The 16,877-nt window shown below is 33.8% G+C and overlaps 2 protein-coding genes across 4 annotated transcripts; both read right to left on the reverse strand.

The window, feature by feature from the left end:
• Positions 1 to 495: 495 nt before the first annotated feature.
• On the reverse strand, positions 496 to 4,549 carry LOC118046407 (cysteine-rich receptor-like protein kinase 43). The gene is made up of 6 exons (XM_035055301.2): positions 4,262 to 4,549; positions 4,012 to 4,151; positions 3,142 to 3,352; positions 1,994 to 2,228; positions 1,723 to 1,876; positions 496 to 1,032 (listed from the first exon to the last, which is right to left on the reverse strand). The coding sequence occupies exons 1-6, from the start codon at positions 4,320 to 4,322 to the stop codon at positions 622 to 624; spliced, it is 1,212 nt and encodes a 403-aa protein (XP_034911192.1). The 5' UTR covers positions 4,323 to 4,549; the 3' UTR covers positions 496 to 621.
• Positions 4,550 to 10,532: 5,983 nt separating this feature from the next.
• Positions 10,533 to 14,686, reverse strand: LOC118046406 (myosin-binding protein 2). Of its 3 annotated transcripts, none has more exons than XM_035055299.2 (4): positions 13,107 to 14,686; positions 12,838 to 13,032; positions 11,340 to 12,736; positions 10,533 to 11,225 (listed from the first exon to the last, which is right to left on the reverse strand). In XM_035055299.2, exons 1-3 carry the CDS (start codon positions 14,470 to 14,472, stop codon positions 11,376 to 11,378), a joined length of 2,922 nt encoding a protein of 973 aa, XP_034911190.1. In that variant the 5' UTR covers positions 14,473 to 14,686; the 3' UTR covers positions 10,533 to 11,225; positions 11,340 to 11,375. The 3 variants fall into 3 exon arrangements, with proteins under 3 accessions (XP_034911190.1, XP_034911188.1, XP_034911189.1); XM_035055297.2 differs by having other exon boundaries at positions 11,340 to 12,757; XM_035055298.2 differs by having other exon boundaries at positions 11,340 to 12,757; positions 12,838 to 13,023; positions 13,107 to 14,685.
• Between the last annotated feature and the right edge of the window lie 2,191 nt (positions 14,687 to 16,877).

Consider the following 16,877-nt stretch of genomic DNA (forward strand, 5'->3'; position numbering starts at 1 on the left):
TTTGTTTTCTTTTTTTTAATGCTTCACTTGAGTATGTTAATTTATTTAAATACCGTAGTTCTCAACCGCAGTTTTTTGCTTCTGTACTATTTTTCAAAAATAAATTTCCACCGGTGGTATTTCCGCAGCGTGTTTGTTTGGAAAAACACCGCAAAGTGTGGTGGTATATTTCTCATGCTCATCTCTGTTTTTCCCCGGGAGATGTACGGAACCTCCCTGCTCGTTTGGTCAGTTTCCTGAGCAAGTGTCCTTGTGTACGCCTTCTCTAGAATGAGATATGCTATATACTGATGAGAGCCCTAAAACTTCCTTGTGTAGTCTTTTCTGCTTCCATTCTTGGCTCAAGTAGAGTAATGCATTGGCCTCCATGAGGTCAGCCACTCAAATCCTCATCTTCCTCCCTTGTGATACGTTTTTTGTAAGGAAAAAATAAGGCCAACTCTTGACCATTCTGCGAATGCCCATTTTCCCTATCTAATAAAGCAACAAGGAGAGTTGAGGTTCCACAATTGCTTCTATTTAACCACTAATTTTCCGTTAACATTTACACAGTAAAAGACTAAATTTTATACCTCTATGCTACAAAAAGAATAATAATAAAAAAATCATATTCGAATTTGCTTAGCTTTCAATTGGACGTTTACCATGAGGATCTAATCTGGGGAATGTATGAGCTGAGGTAGATGCAGTGGCAGTATTAGTATTTGAACTCGAATCAAATGTACGGGAATCAGATTCACCAAATGTTCTAGCAGTATCGGATGTTCCAGCAGTCGAAGACATTCCTGCTGGTCTACGAGCTCTCCTATATCTAGAACCAGGAACTCCAGGTCTGGTTGGTTCTTCTAGACTGCAAGTTTTCTTTGACAGCAGGACAACAATGCGTCGCATATCTGGCCGTAACTGCGGGTCACCTTGTGTGCATAGCAACCCTATATGAACACAAGTTTTTACTTGTTCAGCAGATGCTGAGGATGCTAGTACTGGGTCCATAATCTCCAGACTCCTATTTTTTTTGTGAAGCTTATATGCCTGCACCAACAGCAAAACCACAACTTAAAACCGTGCGAAGGCTGGACACAATAATAGAACTATACAATTCCGCAAGTGCTTCTCCCAAGTAGTTGTAGACACCAGCCATTTCAGAAGACATGTAAGGTTCTCCCTAGTCATAAATAAGGTTGCACACGCAAGTTTATTGAAAATGATTCAGGCGCCTCAACTGGAAAAAATTTCCCAAAGGCAGCTTTACCATTCCATTGAGCCTTTAGGCAGGTCTTCCCACATCAACGCAGATATACTATCCAATGCCACGTGGATTTTATAGCTCTTTCCAAGATCACACAACGTTTGCCTTTTATTTTTCCTGGTCTATGCTATCTTTGACATTTTCATTTATCAATTTATCTTAGCTTCCAGGTTCACCAAAAAAAAAAAAATTATGATCAGGAGTAGTGAGCAGAATTTAGGAATCAGTTCATTCCACCAACTTGCTCAGTACTTTTGTACATGTTTACTGGACATAACTCAATTTTAGACAACTCATCAGCCAAATTTTTGTTTCCACTTTTCTCCTAAACCAAATTAAACAAAGGCAGAAGAGATGATTGGAGTCTCGAACCGAAAGCATTATTAAAATTGATAAACACGAGTAAAAATGAAACCTAAAACACCATGAAGCACCATGATATGAATTAGTTAAATGATGAATCATGTCCTTACCCAATCAAGTAGATTCTGTGCTTCAGCATGCTGTTGACTAAATGTTGAATTTCTCTGGCCACTGATCAGCTCCAGAACCAAAACCCCAAAGCTAAATACATCTGCCTTCACTGATAAATGTCCATGCATGACATACTCTGGAGCCATATACCCACTGCCACCAATCATAAGCGTATTATAATATCATTCACAAGCTTTATCATAAGCACTCGGACTCTGTCCAGTCATAAAAATATGGCCATTATTATTGTGGTTGGAATTGAAAACATACTTGGTACCAGCAACACGGGTGTTGACATGTGTTTGATCTTCAGGGAAGAGACGGGCCATGCCAAAATCAGCAATCTTAGGAACCCATTTATCATCCAGTAAAATATTGCTTGCCTTGATGTCACGGTGGATGATGCAATTGTGTGAATCCTCATGAAGGTAAAGCAAACCCCGAGCAATGCCAATTAGTATATCATGTCTCCGATTCCAATCAAGCAGTTGTCTTTTATCAGATTCTGCATGAAAGTGATCACAATGACTTTTTTGTTTGGAAGACGGTAATGTTAACGAAGAACCCAGTTGAATGGGGCATACATGTTCAAAATCAACTTTAGAAATAGACAAGTGAGAACCTCAAGAACTGTCTCTCTCACAAGGTGAGCTAGCTGACAAAGACACAAGTTATTTATGAAACTACGATGGCAACAACATTTTTCTGGAATGAGTTCATGATGTTGGAATATGTGATGAGCAAGGAAATCATCTATGCCTTACAAATATTTAATTCTGAAACAAGAGATCATGACTGGAAGCTAATTAAACAAATCAAAAGAAAGGTTGGAATGAACATCATAAATAAATTAGAAAGAAAATAAGATCAGCTGAAAGTAAAACTTGTTTTTGTTTTGTTTTTTTGAACATTCATGTCATGAAGGACTAAATATTGTATTGTTAGTCTCTTGGCACCAAAAATTAGATCATGAATGTGCCTCTAATTCTGCATCACGGGTTCTCTGGAAAAAAATACTGGTCATAAAGGAAATGTTGAGTTAATTTAATTCAGCCAGGCTGCTGAACAGATCACATTGCTTTAGAAATGAACACGTATTGCATGATCCCTTTTAATTGACAAAGAAATCACAGGCCTAAACAAATCACTTGAAAATATAGAGCCACTACAACTTTCAAAGGTCCAAAAATCATTAATAACCCCAATCTGAGAAAGAAAATCCAAGTTCATTAAATTAAGTTTTGCAGAAACATAAATCGGCACTGAACAATTGTAGGAGTTTAAATTGAAACTTAAACATGCTAGTGTTAGTCGATTCAACTTCATTCAGCTTATAAAAAACAAGTGCAAAATAATGAGACAAAAACATGAAAAAGGAAAAGGAAACTTAGAATTATAGACTTTTAACTGGTACTTACTGAACAGAAGCTTGTCAAGGCTCTCATGAGCAACATACTCATAAACCAGTAGCTTTTCCACACCATGTGCACAATATCCTAACAAATTAACAACATTTCGGTGCTGGACACGTGATAATAGCTTGGCCTCATTCGTGAATTCTTTCTTCCCCTGATTTGAACTATGGGACAACTTCTTCACTGCAATCTCTCTCCCATCATCCAACTTCCCCTATGTAAAACATTCCAGAGTCAGAAGAAGGTTCACTTCTTTGGCTAACAAGAGAACTAGGAGCTTTTGCCTCATCAAGATTGAATTTCAAGATCAGAGTGTCTAGAAGATTGGGTGAAATATTTGATTACCCTGAAGTGCAATGGAATAGCTTACTTGCAGGCAGCAACAACATATACATATGGCTTTTCCCTCAAACAAGTTATAAGATGAAAAATGTGCTCTCATTAAGTCCACTACAGAGTGATGATCTCTCATTAATTGTTGATCCTTAAAATTACTAGAACTTAAAAATTTACTACCCAGACATTTGTTTACACTTGCTTCATACAGTTGGATTATTAGGTTGCTTACATCTTCAAGGCTAGAACTTAATGCACATGTTATTTTGTTATATGTCCCTCGGATACCAATGGTGTGCATGAATGAGATGAGGACCCAAAAAAGCAATTGCAAACAAAATTTCTAAACACACAAACAATGATATAATGATACAAATAACCATCAATTCTTCATCTCAAAAGGGGGGAAAACCCATCAATCCTTGAAAAAAAAGTCAACAAGATTATAAAACTTCTTCCAATTCTTTTAAGCAATTTTCAAAGTGACCAGCAGAATTCGTGGTTCACTGCTACACCCAATTACAGAGAAATAGTTACCTTGTATACAGGTCCAAATCCACCTTCACCAAGCTTGTGAGTTGGGTGGAAATCTTTGGTAGCAGAGACCAGAGTATCAAATGAAAACTGCTTCTGTTCCCGTGCAGCAATAGTCTCCATGTCCTCCTCTCCGAGTCCCTCTGGGCAGTCAAGTCACATATCAAAAAATCAAGCACAAAGATCATAAACGGGTTATACACATAGCATCTCAGAACTTACTCCAAAAGAATGAACTGGATTTCTTAATTACCTTTGCTTTTGAACTTGAAAGGCTTCAGCAGACTCTTCAAGCAATTCTTGAGCTTTGTCATAGTTTTCAAGAATTGCTAAAAAAAAAAAAAACAAGACCATGGGAAAGTACTACCACGGAAGATAAGCTCTGAAAACTTCAAGTGAAAAAAAAATTTGATTTTGATTGGTTTCTGGGTATTCAAGTTCTTAAAATTCTTGATTGCAATGAGCGAGGTGACTTGACTGTTCGTGGGATTTTTAATAAAAAAACTTCTTTAGGTTTTAAGATGTATTCATTTTATTCATTTTTTTAGGTTTACGATTTTTAGGTTTTAAGATGTATTCATTGTATTGTATTGCGGTAATTTGAATTGTTTTTAAAAAATTATATTAAAATAACTTTTTATTTTATTTTTTAAAAATTATTTTTAATAATCACATTTAAAAACTAAAAATATAAAAAACAAATTTTAAACTATAACACCGGCGAGAGCACACAAGGTAATCTCTGTCAGGAAAGTAAACGTGTTGACCCTTTATTGACTTGGCTTGATTTTTGTAAAAAGTACATATTTTGTTTTGCTTTATTATTATTATATACATGCGTGCGTGCGTACATCATATATATATATATATATATATAAAGTCCCTGCGGTCCATATTCTGGTTTTGACTTGTGTATATCAGCAAGAGAAAAGTCAGAACCAAAATAGGGAGCAGGGGAGTTACCGAGAAGAGGGGTTTGATGTTTTAACCGAAACGAAAAGATTGTGTGTTTGGTGTGCAAGAGAAAGAGTATTCATTTTGGTTACCTACGAGATATTAAAACTTTTCCGCCCGAAGCAAATTTGCTTCGGCAAGCATGTAGAGACAGGTTTTGGTTTTTGTCTGTGCAGCTGGATTTTTTTTTTTAAATTAAATTATTTTTTATATTTTTATGTTGATTTAAAAAATAATTAAAAATATTATTTTAATATATTTTTAAATAAAAATTATTTTTACCAAAATCTCAAATATACTTAAAGAATACCGGTTATGATAGGTCTTCTTTTAGAAAGAGAGAAAAATTCCAAATTTCCAATGATGCGTTATGCACGATTTGTCATGTGTTTCTTTTTGAGTTTCAATATATTTTTAAAATGCTATTAAAGTGATTTTTTCATGAAAAAAATAATTTTATGCTTTAATATGTTGATATAAAAAACATATATAAATATATAAAAAAACATCATTATAATATATTTATAATTAAAGATTATTTTGCAACACATTACAGGACACAATATTAATATTACGTTTGGGGATTGCAGATGCATTCCCAAACAAGTACTGCATCACTAAGACAAAAAAAAATTTAATTGATATTAGTTTTTTTTTATTAATGATATTTGTTATTCTTAAAACTTATTTTTAAAAAAAAAAAATTACAGCTATTAGAATAAATATTTAAAAGAATTTTATCGGTTTAAATCATAGAATAAAAAATGTATTTATTCTGTTAAAATTTATCTTCTTATTTATGCATTGTTTTTATTTGACATGGTCATTTCTTTTACAAACAACATGGTTTTATCATTACAGTCTTAAAGCAGGTAAAATAGAAAATTCATAAGAATATAAAAGATTTAAATTCAGGAAATAAAAATGTATTTTTTTACACAAAACTCCCTTTTCATTTTTTTTTACAAGATAATGCCTTTTTTTTCCTTCGTGATCTTGGCTCTTCATGTAAAATCTATCATGAATTGTAGAGTAGTTTTCAACTAGTGAAAATAAAATTATTTATAACGTAATTATTAATATCACTAGGAAAAAAACTTTTATCTTTTTTGAAAACTATGTCATAGCTGTATCATTTTTAAAAAATTATTTTAATAATTTATTTGAGAAGGATTTTATTATAAAATTAAATAAACAAATGGAGAAGGCCATTAAAAAAGTCAACCGTGCAAGTCTAGTTTGTTTTTTTCAATGAACAAATGTCACGTGTGTCTGATATTTTTAAAATAAAATGGACGACAAGTCATCCATTACGCAAATAACGTGTATCATTCATACACTAGTATATTTTATTAGTATATTTTTTAATCATATTCGATGATTGCAAAAGCAAGTTCTGAATTTTTGAATGCAGAACAATTTTCAAAATGTTTGACCTAAATAATTCCATTTACAACTACAAAACATCATATCATCACTTTAGAAATCAAAAATCAAACCAAATAAAAAATTATTTAAATTTCAATCTACTTTTTAGGACATATTAAAAAAGCAAAGGTGCTTTTATTAAACTTTTTTTTTTAAGGACAATTTATTAACATAAAACATAACATTTGTTATGGTTGGTCAAGACATTTCTCTATCCTTTTGTATTTTAGTGATTTTCTCTCTTATCTCTTAGGAATTGAAATGTCATGAATTGAAGTTTAAGGATTAAAACATCAAAATATAAAACTACATGGGCCAAATATGTAAAAATTGAAAACTTAAAGGACAAAGTAATACTTTTCCACTTACAAGGAACATTAAAAAATGAACAGTTCCCCTTTAATGTTGTTCATGGTAGCTTTGACCATAGGAAAACAATAACAGAATATATCAAAAATGCTTAGGCAAAAAACTATAACAATCCACGACAACCCCCTTTTTTTTTCATTCTCGTCAACTTTATTTTTTAATTGTACCCTTATGGGACTATATTATTAACCAGCTTGTTATAATTTGTTACTTAATGAATAAATTCAATAAAAGAGGACCAAAATGTAAAACAATGATAAATCCCTTGGGCACTCTTTAATTTGCTAGAAAAAAGTTGTGTTTTGTCCACCTAGTTTCGTTTTTGTTCCCTCACAATCCCTATAGCTTTGTAATTTTAATTTTGTTCCAAAAAATTATTTTATTAACATTTCAGGCTCTAGTTCAAGAGAAAAGAGAGAAAGCAGTAAAAATCTATGAAAAAAGGATGAGGTTAGTGGTCTGGTCACATTATAACAACAAAAAAAATTGATCGGTTTTATTCAACAAGGAAACCTATTTAGATGTTTTCGAAATTTTATATTTCTTTTAAAAGGTATATCAAGATCGAGATAGAAAACTTTCCCTTTAGTTTAATTTTGTAATTTGGACAATTTTTTGGGGTTTTATGGGTTGACAATTTGTGTCTTTTTATGTTGTAATGGTGTTTATTATTTGTTTTTAAGAGAATACTAGTTGAAAGATGTTTTTTTAAGTAAAAATATATTTCCCACCTAAATTTTATAGGCACCAATGTGAATTCTGGACAAGGACAACAAATCATCCACTTTTTTTTTTTTTTTTTTTTAAAAGTCAAATGAAGGCTTAGGTGTGCGGGCTTGGACTTTATTTCAGAGATCCATACATGTTAAGCCATTTGAGCTTGTGCTCATGTGCTGTTTTTTTTTTTTTTTTTTTTTTAATTTCACTATTAATATTAAGTTTTTTATTAGATTTTTTTATTGAAACTTTATCTTTTAACATTTAATTAATTTTGAATTAGTTTTCATGATTTATTTTGGTTTGTTTATTATAAAGTTACTGTAATCACAAATAAATGCCTTAATATTAGGTTGATGATCAATGATGTAAATATTTATTTTTACTATTGAATAATTAAATAAAAAATTATTTTAGAGGAAACAAAATCTTTAAATTTAGTGGAGTTTATGACTGTTGTTCTTGTATGGTATTTATGGAAAATTAAAATTTCAATTATACAATTATTTATTTTTATCATTGTGTAATTAATTTACTTGCGATGTAGCACCTGTCAATTATTTAGTGAGGCATGTAGTAGTACTGAACCTGGACCAATAAGTTTATTTTATAATTTATAATATTCCTTGACTTTGATAGATTTATCCAATCCCTCCGTCCCAAAGACTGCTAACCAATGTTATGACTTAAAATATAAAAGTGAGAGATTTTATAATAATCACGCTATAATTACAGGATATTTATTATGTGGAAGACACAAATTTAAAAATAATCTGATAATAAAAGAGAATTATTATCATTTTTTTAAAAACAAATATGAATATTTTTTTTAAGTCTAATTATCCCTCACGCTGCAAAAATACAATAATTACAACTCAAGTGCCATAAAATTTTTCAAACAAAAATATTTTAAATCACCGACACTATTAAACACAAATGAAAACAGAAGGGGGTATATGAGAGATTGGTCAAACTCTGCTTTGCAAAGATTTTAATAGTTTTTTACCTTTTAATTTTTTTTTAATGCTTGAATTAATAATATTAAAAATAAAAAATATTATTTTAATAAATTTTTTAAATAAAAAATAATTTCTATTACTGTCTCAAATTTCTTTAATGTTGTTTTACGTTCATACGTGTATAAAGTTCTTATCTTTCTAAATTATATCTTCAGAACTAAAATTAGTACAAAAAACGTGTCATGATTTTTATGTGCCACCTGTCATCACTTACCTTCAGTCAACTTTGCTATCCTGGATGGAGAGACCTAATAAAAGTTGTTTGAAAGTGTAAATTGTGGTGACAATGCTTCATTGTCATTCACCCGACTAATACCTTGTTCTTCAGCAAATAAATGCCTTTTAACCCTTTTTTTTTATTATTAAACAAAGAGTTGAATTCGAGATCCACTTCAAAAGAATGCTTGCTGATCAAGCTTAGAAAAGATTATACATGAATTCGAACCAACAAAATCAACACTTCTCCTCTCTGGTCAAGAAGATGAGCCAAGAGGCAGAGTCAGGCAGCCATTTGTTTTATTACATGATTCTCAACCTTTGTTTGGTAAAATAGAATCAACCTCCTGCCATCATCATTTTTTGTTATTCAAACCGTATATTAAAAATTTTAGTTTTAAACCATCACACCCACATAGAACTAACACGTGTCACCAACGCCAGCTTATTCAGGGAGAGATCAAGGTTGATTGGGGATGCGTGATCTCTTTTCTCACCGGAGACCTCCCTTGAAAAAGAGACTCTGATAATCTACTCATTAATCCCGGGACCGTAGTCTGATTTTCTCGAGTTGAATAAAGTTTGGTATGTGAACATGGGGGCATCTCTGCATCGCAATTGATGGTATTAATCAGAAACATTATGAAAGCCACCAAACCTTGACTTCTTTGTTATTAAGCACCGCCGAAAGTTGTTGAAACATGGTGAGAAAAATGATTAGAGCAGCTGCAATTCTGCATCTTTTATTTTGAAACAAAAAAGAAGAAGAAAGAAAGTGAAGGAAAATTGGTTTTTGTATGAAAAGGCTGCCTTCATGTAAACTAAACTAATGATAATGCACGTGGAAAGAATATTAGGGGAATGGCTGCAGACTTGCTCTACTGTTAAGTGATATAGATGTTCAATTAACAAATTGAAAAATTAATTTGCTGCAGGAAGGCGAAGTGGTTACATGAAACGCTGCATGAATTGTGTTATCAGGGAATAGCTAACAGAGAAAAATTGATTTCTTCAGAAAAAAAAAAGAGGAAAGAAAAGAAGGCTGTGCCAACAGCAGCGATTCCCTTCTAATTTTTGTAATAAAATCGAGGTCTGAATCCAAAACCTCCTAGCCAAAGGAGGATAGAAGTGCTGGTTGAGCAATGAATTCATTGGAGACAGGTGTTACAAGCATGTATTTGATTTGCTGGGATAGATTTAGAAATGTGATTCGAAGAGGGGATAGGATTTTTAATAGGTTAGGGCAGCTCAGGACAGATTATAAAGGACCTACTTGATTAACATGTTGGAGGACTGCCATGGTTGCTGAACGTTTAAATATAATGTCCCTGGCGGGTGATCCAAGTAATCATTTAAGCCTACCTCTAAATCCGACAACAATGATGATTTCCATGCATGTGCATCTAGGGCTTTCCTCTGACACTGAATGTTCTTGCTATCCAAATTATTTTTTTTCCCTGGTTGTTCTGCAGGCTTGTGGAGCTTCTTTTTTCTCAGTCCTAGTTGTGATTCCTGAAACAACGTAGGGAAAACCAATTTTTCTTTTTTTGAGAAAAAAAAGCCTTGTTCTTCCATGCACTCATGGATCCTTGAACTCTTACACCAATTCAGAGAACTCAATTTCAATACCAAAGGAAAGCTAATCCTGCAAGATTTTAACAAAAGCAACAAGCCTCCTGTTTACTTAAGTTTTGTTGGCCTGTACCTTACCAGGAGGTGTTTGATGCTTTAAGCATCATCAAATGTGAAAGCAATCTTTGCTTCTTATTCTAATCATCTACTAGTTTACTTCCATATCATTTTTTAACACACGTCCCTGTCAGTCCTCGTAACAAAGAATATACAGCACAAGGAAACTCCAAAACAGAGTAAACACTCACTCACTTTATGTACTTTACAAATGGATACATTTAGTATACAAGTAACTCAGCCCTTACAAATAAAAGAAAAAAACCCACATGATGAAATGATGCAAGGCTGAGAAAGAAGAGAGGCTGGCGTTGCTTACCCTTTTCCTTTCCTTCCCAAAGATATTAAAAAAACTGACAGTGTTCTAGTCCTAACTGTCTAATAAACTAATACCTATGCACCTGGCACTGGAATCTCTGTTGGATCACTCCAGCTTTGCAAGCCAGGCCCTTTCTCACAACATACAAATGACAGCTTGGCTTCACTTCACTAGCCTACACACAAACACATGCACTCACCATCCTCCTTCACCTCAAAAGGGGATGACAAGCTGAACCCACCAAAAAATTGGGCTTACTTGGACATCAAAAACTGTTAAAAGGAAAAAGGAAAAGAAAAAAAAAAAAGAGGGCAGACTTTCAATTTCATAGTCCACCAAGATCACCAAAAAGACCATCGCAGGAGCCTCCCCCTCCATCGAGGGGCTTCCCACATGAAATATTTTTCTGAAAATGTGGCATTGCATTTGGTCGTATCCCTTGAACAAGAATGTCAGGGCTCTTCCATGTTGAATTTGCAGCTATTGATCAACCTCAAAAATTCAATCTGCATTACCAAAACAGATGATAAATCAATCAATTTCTATCCATCTTGACTACACATTATAGTTTTTGAAGAGAAGGTGACACTAGAATTTAACTGAAGGCATAGCAGATTTACCTATTCTCTTCTTTGATGAGGCTGAGAACAGTTGCACTACAGAGCACCATCTTCGAAGTTCCTCACACGTTGTTCCACATTTCTTAGATCACGAAGATGTCGTAAAATCTCTTGCAGCAGCTCTATACCCTTATCTCCTTTCCTCAAGGAGGTCATGCAATGCTTAAGAAACTCTCTATCTGCCTCGAGTGCTTGTAGCCTTTCATAGACATGATCCACCTCCTCCTCAACAGCGAGCTTCTTGCTATTCATGTCAAATTTGTTAACCGACTTTTGCAATGCAACGGAATCAAACCCCTCCGACTGCCCATTTAGTATACCTTCACTTTCTGTGTCAATGGCATCAAAAAGTGGGAGAAGTCTCTTTGCCTTTGCACCGATGTTTCTTCTTTCTTGATGATGCTTTCCATTCATTTCCTTGTATTGACCATTTGCAACTCCATTTGATTCACTGCTATAATCACAAATCTCGCTGTAGCCATTGCCATTCTCTTGAAATAGATGCTCAATTGGTTTTATGTCCTCGAAATGTTGCTCCTCCTCATCACTCAGCATAAAAAGCTTCTCCTCCAAAACCTTTAGTTGTTCTAGAATTGATACCCTCTCCTCCTCGAAATTAGCCAATGATTCATCCAGATATAGAACTGCGTCGATTGGAGTATTTGGGTGATTACTTTCTTGATGGTTATCAAAGCTTTCAATTACTTCTTTCCCTTCATGATTCAAGTCGACAGATAGTCCATCAGTATCCTCGGCATTGCTACAGGAAGGCGAAGTGGTTACACTTGTTGTGCTACCATCTTTCCTTCTTTTCAACATCATCAATTTATCTTTCATCTCATTATCCTGTACCTTCTTTCGATATACTTCTACCTCCTTTTCTAGCTCTGCTTTCTCTTTTTCTCTCTTTACCACAAGTTCGCTCAGAAGCTGCAAAGCTTCCTGGTCATACTCTGATTGCTCTTCCATCATTCTCTGATACTGAAATGCTTCCATCTGCATTGCAGCCTTCTCTTCTTGAAGTCTATTTATCATTGCCATTGTCTGGCTGGCTGCCACTGCAGAGGCGCTTCTTTCTTCTTCTAGTTCTGCATATAAAGCACTTAACGTCTTCCTTTCAGCTCTCAAAGCTGATTTCAACTTCTCCATAGTCAAAACTCCATCACCTACGTCTATGTCACTAATGATACTCCCGTCCAAAGACTCCTCCGTACCAGATTCTCTTCTTTCAAGCAGTAGCAGTTTCTTTTGTTGGTGATGAAAACGATCCATAGAAGTTGGCGTATCGGGCATTTTATCTTCCTCGAGCTCATTGCTCTCTGTATGCAATGATGGCTCGCCAGTCTCCACAGTTATGGTCCTAAATTCTATTGCATCTTCCTCAGCTTGCTTAGAGCCTAATGCAATGAACAATTCAGCTAAACTAGATCAAATAAAATCACATGCACATACAGTAACAATTAAGTTCTGAAATAATAGTACAAGTAAGTAAGCTTACCATGATCTTCATATGCATGATAATCGGCATTACTAGTTGAAGGGTCTTCCTGCATGCAAGAATATGAAGGAGAAACTTTTTCGACATAATGAACGTCATCAATTTGTTCCTGATCAGGAATTTCAGTTCCTATGGAGACATCTGCTTCTATTTCATCACTTTGCATTTGAAGTACTTCTTCAGACACTGCACATACTACGAACTTATCAAATGGGAATTCAATATGGAACATTAAGTAAAATTTAGATTAAACAAAATTGAATGCGTACCTTGGTTGTAATCTGAATCCACGTCCTCTCCCGCTATCAGTGCGCTTTCTTGAGCATGAATGCCATCATTAGAAGGGGTATGAATTGGTTGAGCAGTGGCAACTTGCTCACATTCCTCCTCCACCAAATCCAAATCTGAATGCCTACTTGAGGAGCTCTCTTTCTCGAGTATTTCCCTCGACTCAACCACTGCAACCGAAGGTTCCTCCTCATTATCATCGACCGAGAGCAATGGCACTTCCTCTTCTAAATTGCTCCTGTCCTCCACAACCAATTCATATTGTGTTCCAACTTGCTTATCAAACTCCAAAACGAAATCTTCATTGCCACTGTTTTCCTCCACTCCCTTCTCGTGTCTCTTTGGAATTTGTTTCTCTGTGGAATTGAAACCGATCAGTTCAACTGGAATCAAGTGACAATCATCTTGATCAATGTAAAACTCTAGATGCTGAGGTTGAATCTCGGTAGCCGTGTCTTTACTGCTACCAGCTTGAACCATCGCAGGCACCTCACCAGGTGGGTTATCCATTTGCACATTCAAATCATCCTTCTTGACCGGTTCTTCTTCCTCTTTCATAACCATTTCTTCTTTTTCACCGTCATCAGCAACCACTTCCTTGCAATAAAAATTGGAAACAGAGCATGAAAAATTCTGCTTCACTTCCTCTTCCCTGTTTCCAATCTCAATTCCCCGGTTCTCACCAATCCCCTGTTCTCCTTCACAAAAATCACTCACAAAATCCGATCGTTCTCTATCAGAATGATCATCTACATCAACTGTATCATCAACCCGATGTTCCAGAATCAAATTTCCTTTCTGGGTAAAACCCGAATCACCCCAATAAGAAGGCTTAATTAGATAGTAATCATCACAATATAGTTTTGTGTCCAAGCAAACACCACAGCAAGAACACTTCAAATCCTCACCATTTTCACTTACCTTATCACCCCCTAAATCTTGAAGGACACCAAGTTGAGTCATCCAAGGAAAGAAGGCAAACTTGCTCAACGATTCACCATGCGGTGATGATGATGAGCAACCCTCACACATATCTTGCGATTCAGCAAGTTTTCTATGACTTGAACAATAGCCCAGTTTGGAAATCTCTTTAGCATGATCATCACACACAAGAGATCTATAAGAATTCTGGAAATTTGCAGGCTCAAAGAAGTGATCAAGCCTAGAACACCATAGACAGGGTCTTTTAAGGCCAAAGTAATCAGCAAATTTGATAATTAAATAAGAAAAAAGAGAGTTTAGGAGGAGGAGAATGATCAGAATCCATTCAAGGATTGCATAGACTAGAATAAGAGTGATCTTATTGGTGTTTCTTTGAAGCATGGTTGCAAACTTGTTACCAACCATGGTTCTTGCTATGTACAAAGAAACAGATGGAGTATGGTAAGATATTAAAAGATGAAGCTAAATGGCTTCAATATACAGAGAGATATTGAGGATTATCGAAGCAGAATGTTATCAGACAAGAAGACTGAAACTGTTTTCAATTAGAGAGAGAGAGAGAAGAATTTATGAAGTGGATGGAGAAGTGATTTTATTTTACAATGTTGAAAAGGCGGTTTGAATAGGAAGGAGCCAAACCAAGACTCAAATGCCTTAATACAAAATTCATTTTATCATGTTTGAATATAAAATTTGAAGGGTTTTTTTTTTAAATAATAACATGAATATATGTTGAATTTAAATGCTGTAATATATTTTTATTTTAAAATTCAATGTTTTTTTCTGTTAAAAAAATTGTTATTGTTATTATTATTTTTTAATTTTTGAACATCGGAACTTCAACATCCAAATAAGGAGAGAGCCATGTCTAGTTTTTTTTTTTTATATATATATATATAAAAAAAAGAGGCCATTTCCATTCCCCACCTTATTCTTCGGCTTTCTCTGGGTACAAAAATGGGGTGGCCCACCCACCATACCAATGAGTTGGTGGACCACTCTCCAAATAAAGTAGGGGGCCCAGTCAGGACGCCAAGATGCTCCGGTCCATTATGCAACTCTGTTTTCTCTTATCTCATGAGGTTTCTTTGTTTTTATATGATTTTTTGTTTTCTTCTGCTATTTATTTATCTGTCTTTTAACAATCAACACCCCCTTTAATTTTAATACGATAATAGTGTGATAGTAATTGATTTTAAAAAATATTATTTATTTATTTTTCATGTTGATGTATCAAAATAATTTGAAGTAAATAAAAAATTAAAAAAATTAATTTATATTTTAAAATATAAAAACGAACATGCTGCTAAACTTTCAATTTGCTTGGGTTTGAACAACAAATTTTTCTGGTTTAGATGATCTCATCAGTGCCCATTTCAACGTTGAGCATGGATAAATGTTTCCCATTTAAACGTTGAGCATGCGCCCGTGGATGGGAGGCGCCATGATCTTCCGGTGACATGTACGGTGTTTTCCGGTGTTAAAATGATAGCTTTTATGATGGCTTAGGAAAGGCCGAGATGTCTCTTTCAGTGTGGAGAGACGCATGGCGTCATTTATTGATGGTGTGTCGCTGATAAACTTTTTTTTATCTTATTTTCTCTTTTAATTTTCTTTAGTCATTCAAAAATTCAGAATTACTCTTTTATTTATTAATATTTCAATTTAAGTTTTTTTTTCTCCCTCTTGTCAAATTTCAATTTACTTTTAATTTTATCATTTGATCCATAATTATAATTTGTTATTTTCTTCAAATTTATTTTTTTTATTTTGATTTTTTTCATATCCTTATATGAATTTAATTTTTCTTTTTAATTCTTCCATTAATTCAAAATTCTAGATTGTCCTCTTCTTTATTTTTATTTTAAATTTGGATTTTTATTATCTCAATTATTATTTCTTTTTTTAATCTTTTTATATAATTATTTTTTTTTTACAATTTTATTATTCAACATTTAATTTACTGAGAATTGAGTTTCATGGTTTTTTTAAAAAGAATGTTTTCTATTTAATGACTATTGTGAAAAGTTGACATTTTTTTTTTATAATTTTTTTTATTTCACCATTTGATATTATTTTTTCTTGAAAAATAAACTTCAAGATTATTTTTTTATTTTTTTCAATCAAGTTATCCCAATCTGAATAATATATTTGACCGGTTAATCCAAGTATTTTTTTGGGTTGCTTTATACACACATATAGTTTGTTACATCAATCTTTTTTAGATTAAGATTCACTATTCTTTTCTGTTTTGTCTTTTATTAAATTAACCTGTTTACATGATTTTGACTCAGGAGGTTCGGTGGAAATTCGAATTTGAATCAACCATTAAAGTTCCGTGATCTCTCTGGTTTTTTTTTTTTTTTTTTTTTAAAGGGAATTAGGTGATCTCTTTTTCGGTCAGTTTTTTCTGGGAATTATTACGTGTTGACAAAATAAACAAGACTCGTGAATTCAGAATGCTAATAAGTAGGTGTCGCTAGTTGGGTTGGGGTAGGCTGAGGCTGCACCGCCACAAACCGACCACCCCCGTTTCATACTTTCCAGATTTTCATAATTATCATGCCTAAGCTCTAAATTATGCCCTTGTCAGGACACCACCACACGTGCCAATTGCCATGCAGCACTTACCAAACAAATCTCCATCTCTCTCTCTCTCTATATATGTGTGTGTGTGTGTGTGAAGTGGAAGGCGAGATTTAAATAGCAATTAAGGGGGGTGAAAACAAAGTAAAATTGCGGATATAGACTGAGGTTTTGGACCGTTCATGTTTAAATTTATCAAATTCAAATTAAATAAATGATTAGAT

Source organism: Populus alba, chromosome 10 (assembly GCF_005239225.2).
Source record: "Populus alba chromosome 10, ASM523922v2, whole genome shotgun sequence".
Taxonomy (NCBI): Eukaryota; Viridiplantae; Streptophyta; class Magnoliopsida; order Malpighiales; family Salicaceae; genus Populus; species Populus alba.

Coding starts and splice junctions, on each gene's coding strand:
- LOC118046407 (XM_035055301.2), bottom strand. CDS start 4,322: ATGACAAAGCTCAAGAATTGCTTGAAGAGTCTGCTGAAGCCTTTCAAG. Junction 2,229..3,141: donor CCTTGACAAGCTTCTGTTCA/GTAAGTACCAGT, acceptor ACTTTCATGCAG/AATCTGATAAAAGACAACTG. Junction 1,877..1,993: donor ACCCGTGTTGCTGGTACCAA/GTATGTTTTCAA, acceptor GATTGGTGGCAG/TGGGTATATGGCTCCAGAGT.
- LOC118046406 (XM_035055297.2), bottom strand. CDS start 14,472: ATGGTTGGTAACAAGTTTGCAACCATGCTTCAAAGAAACACCAATAAG. Junction 13,033..13,106: donor GGATTCAGATTACAACCAAG/GTACGCATTCAA, acceptor ATAAGTTCGTAG/TATGTGCAGTGTCTGAAGAA. Junction 12,758..12,837: donor TCATGCATATGAAGATCATG/GTAAGCTTACTT, acceptor GATCTAGTTTAG/CTGAATTGTTCATTGCATTA.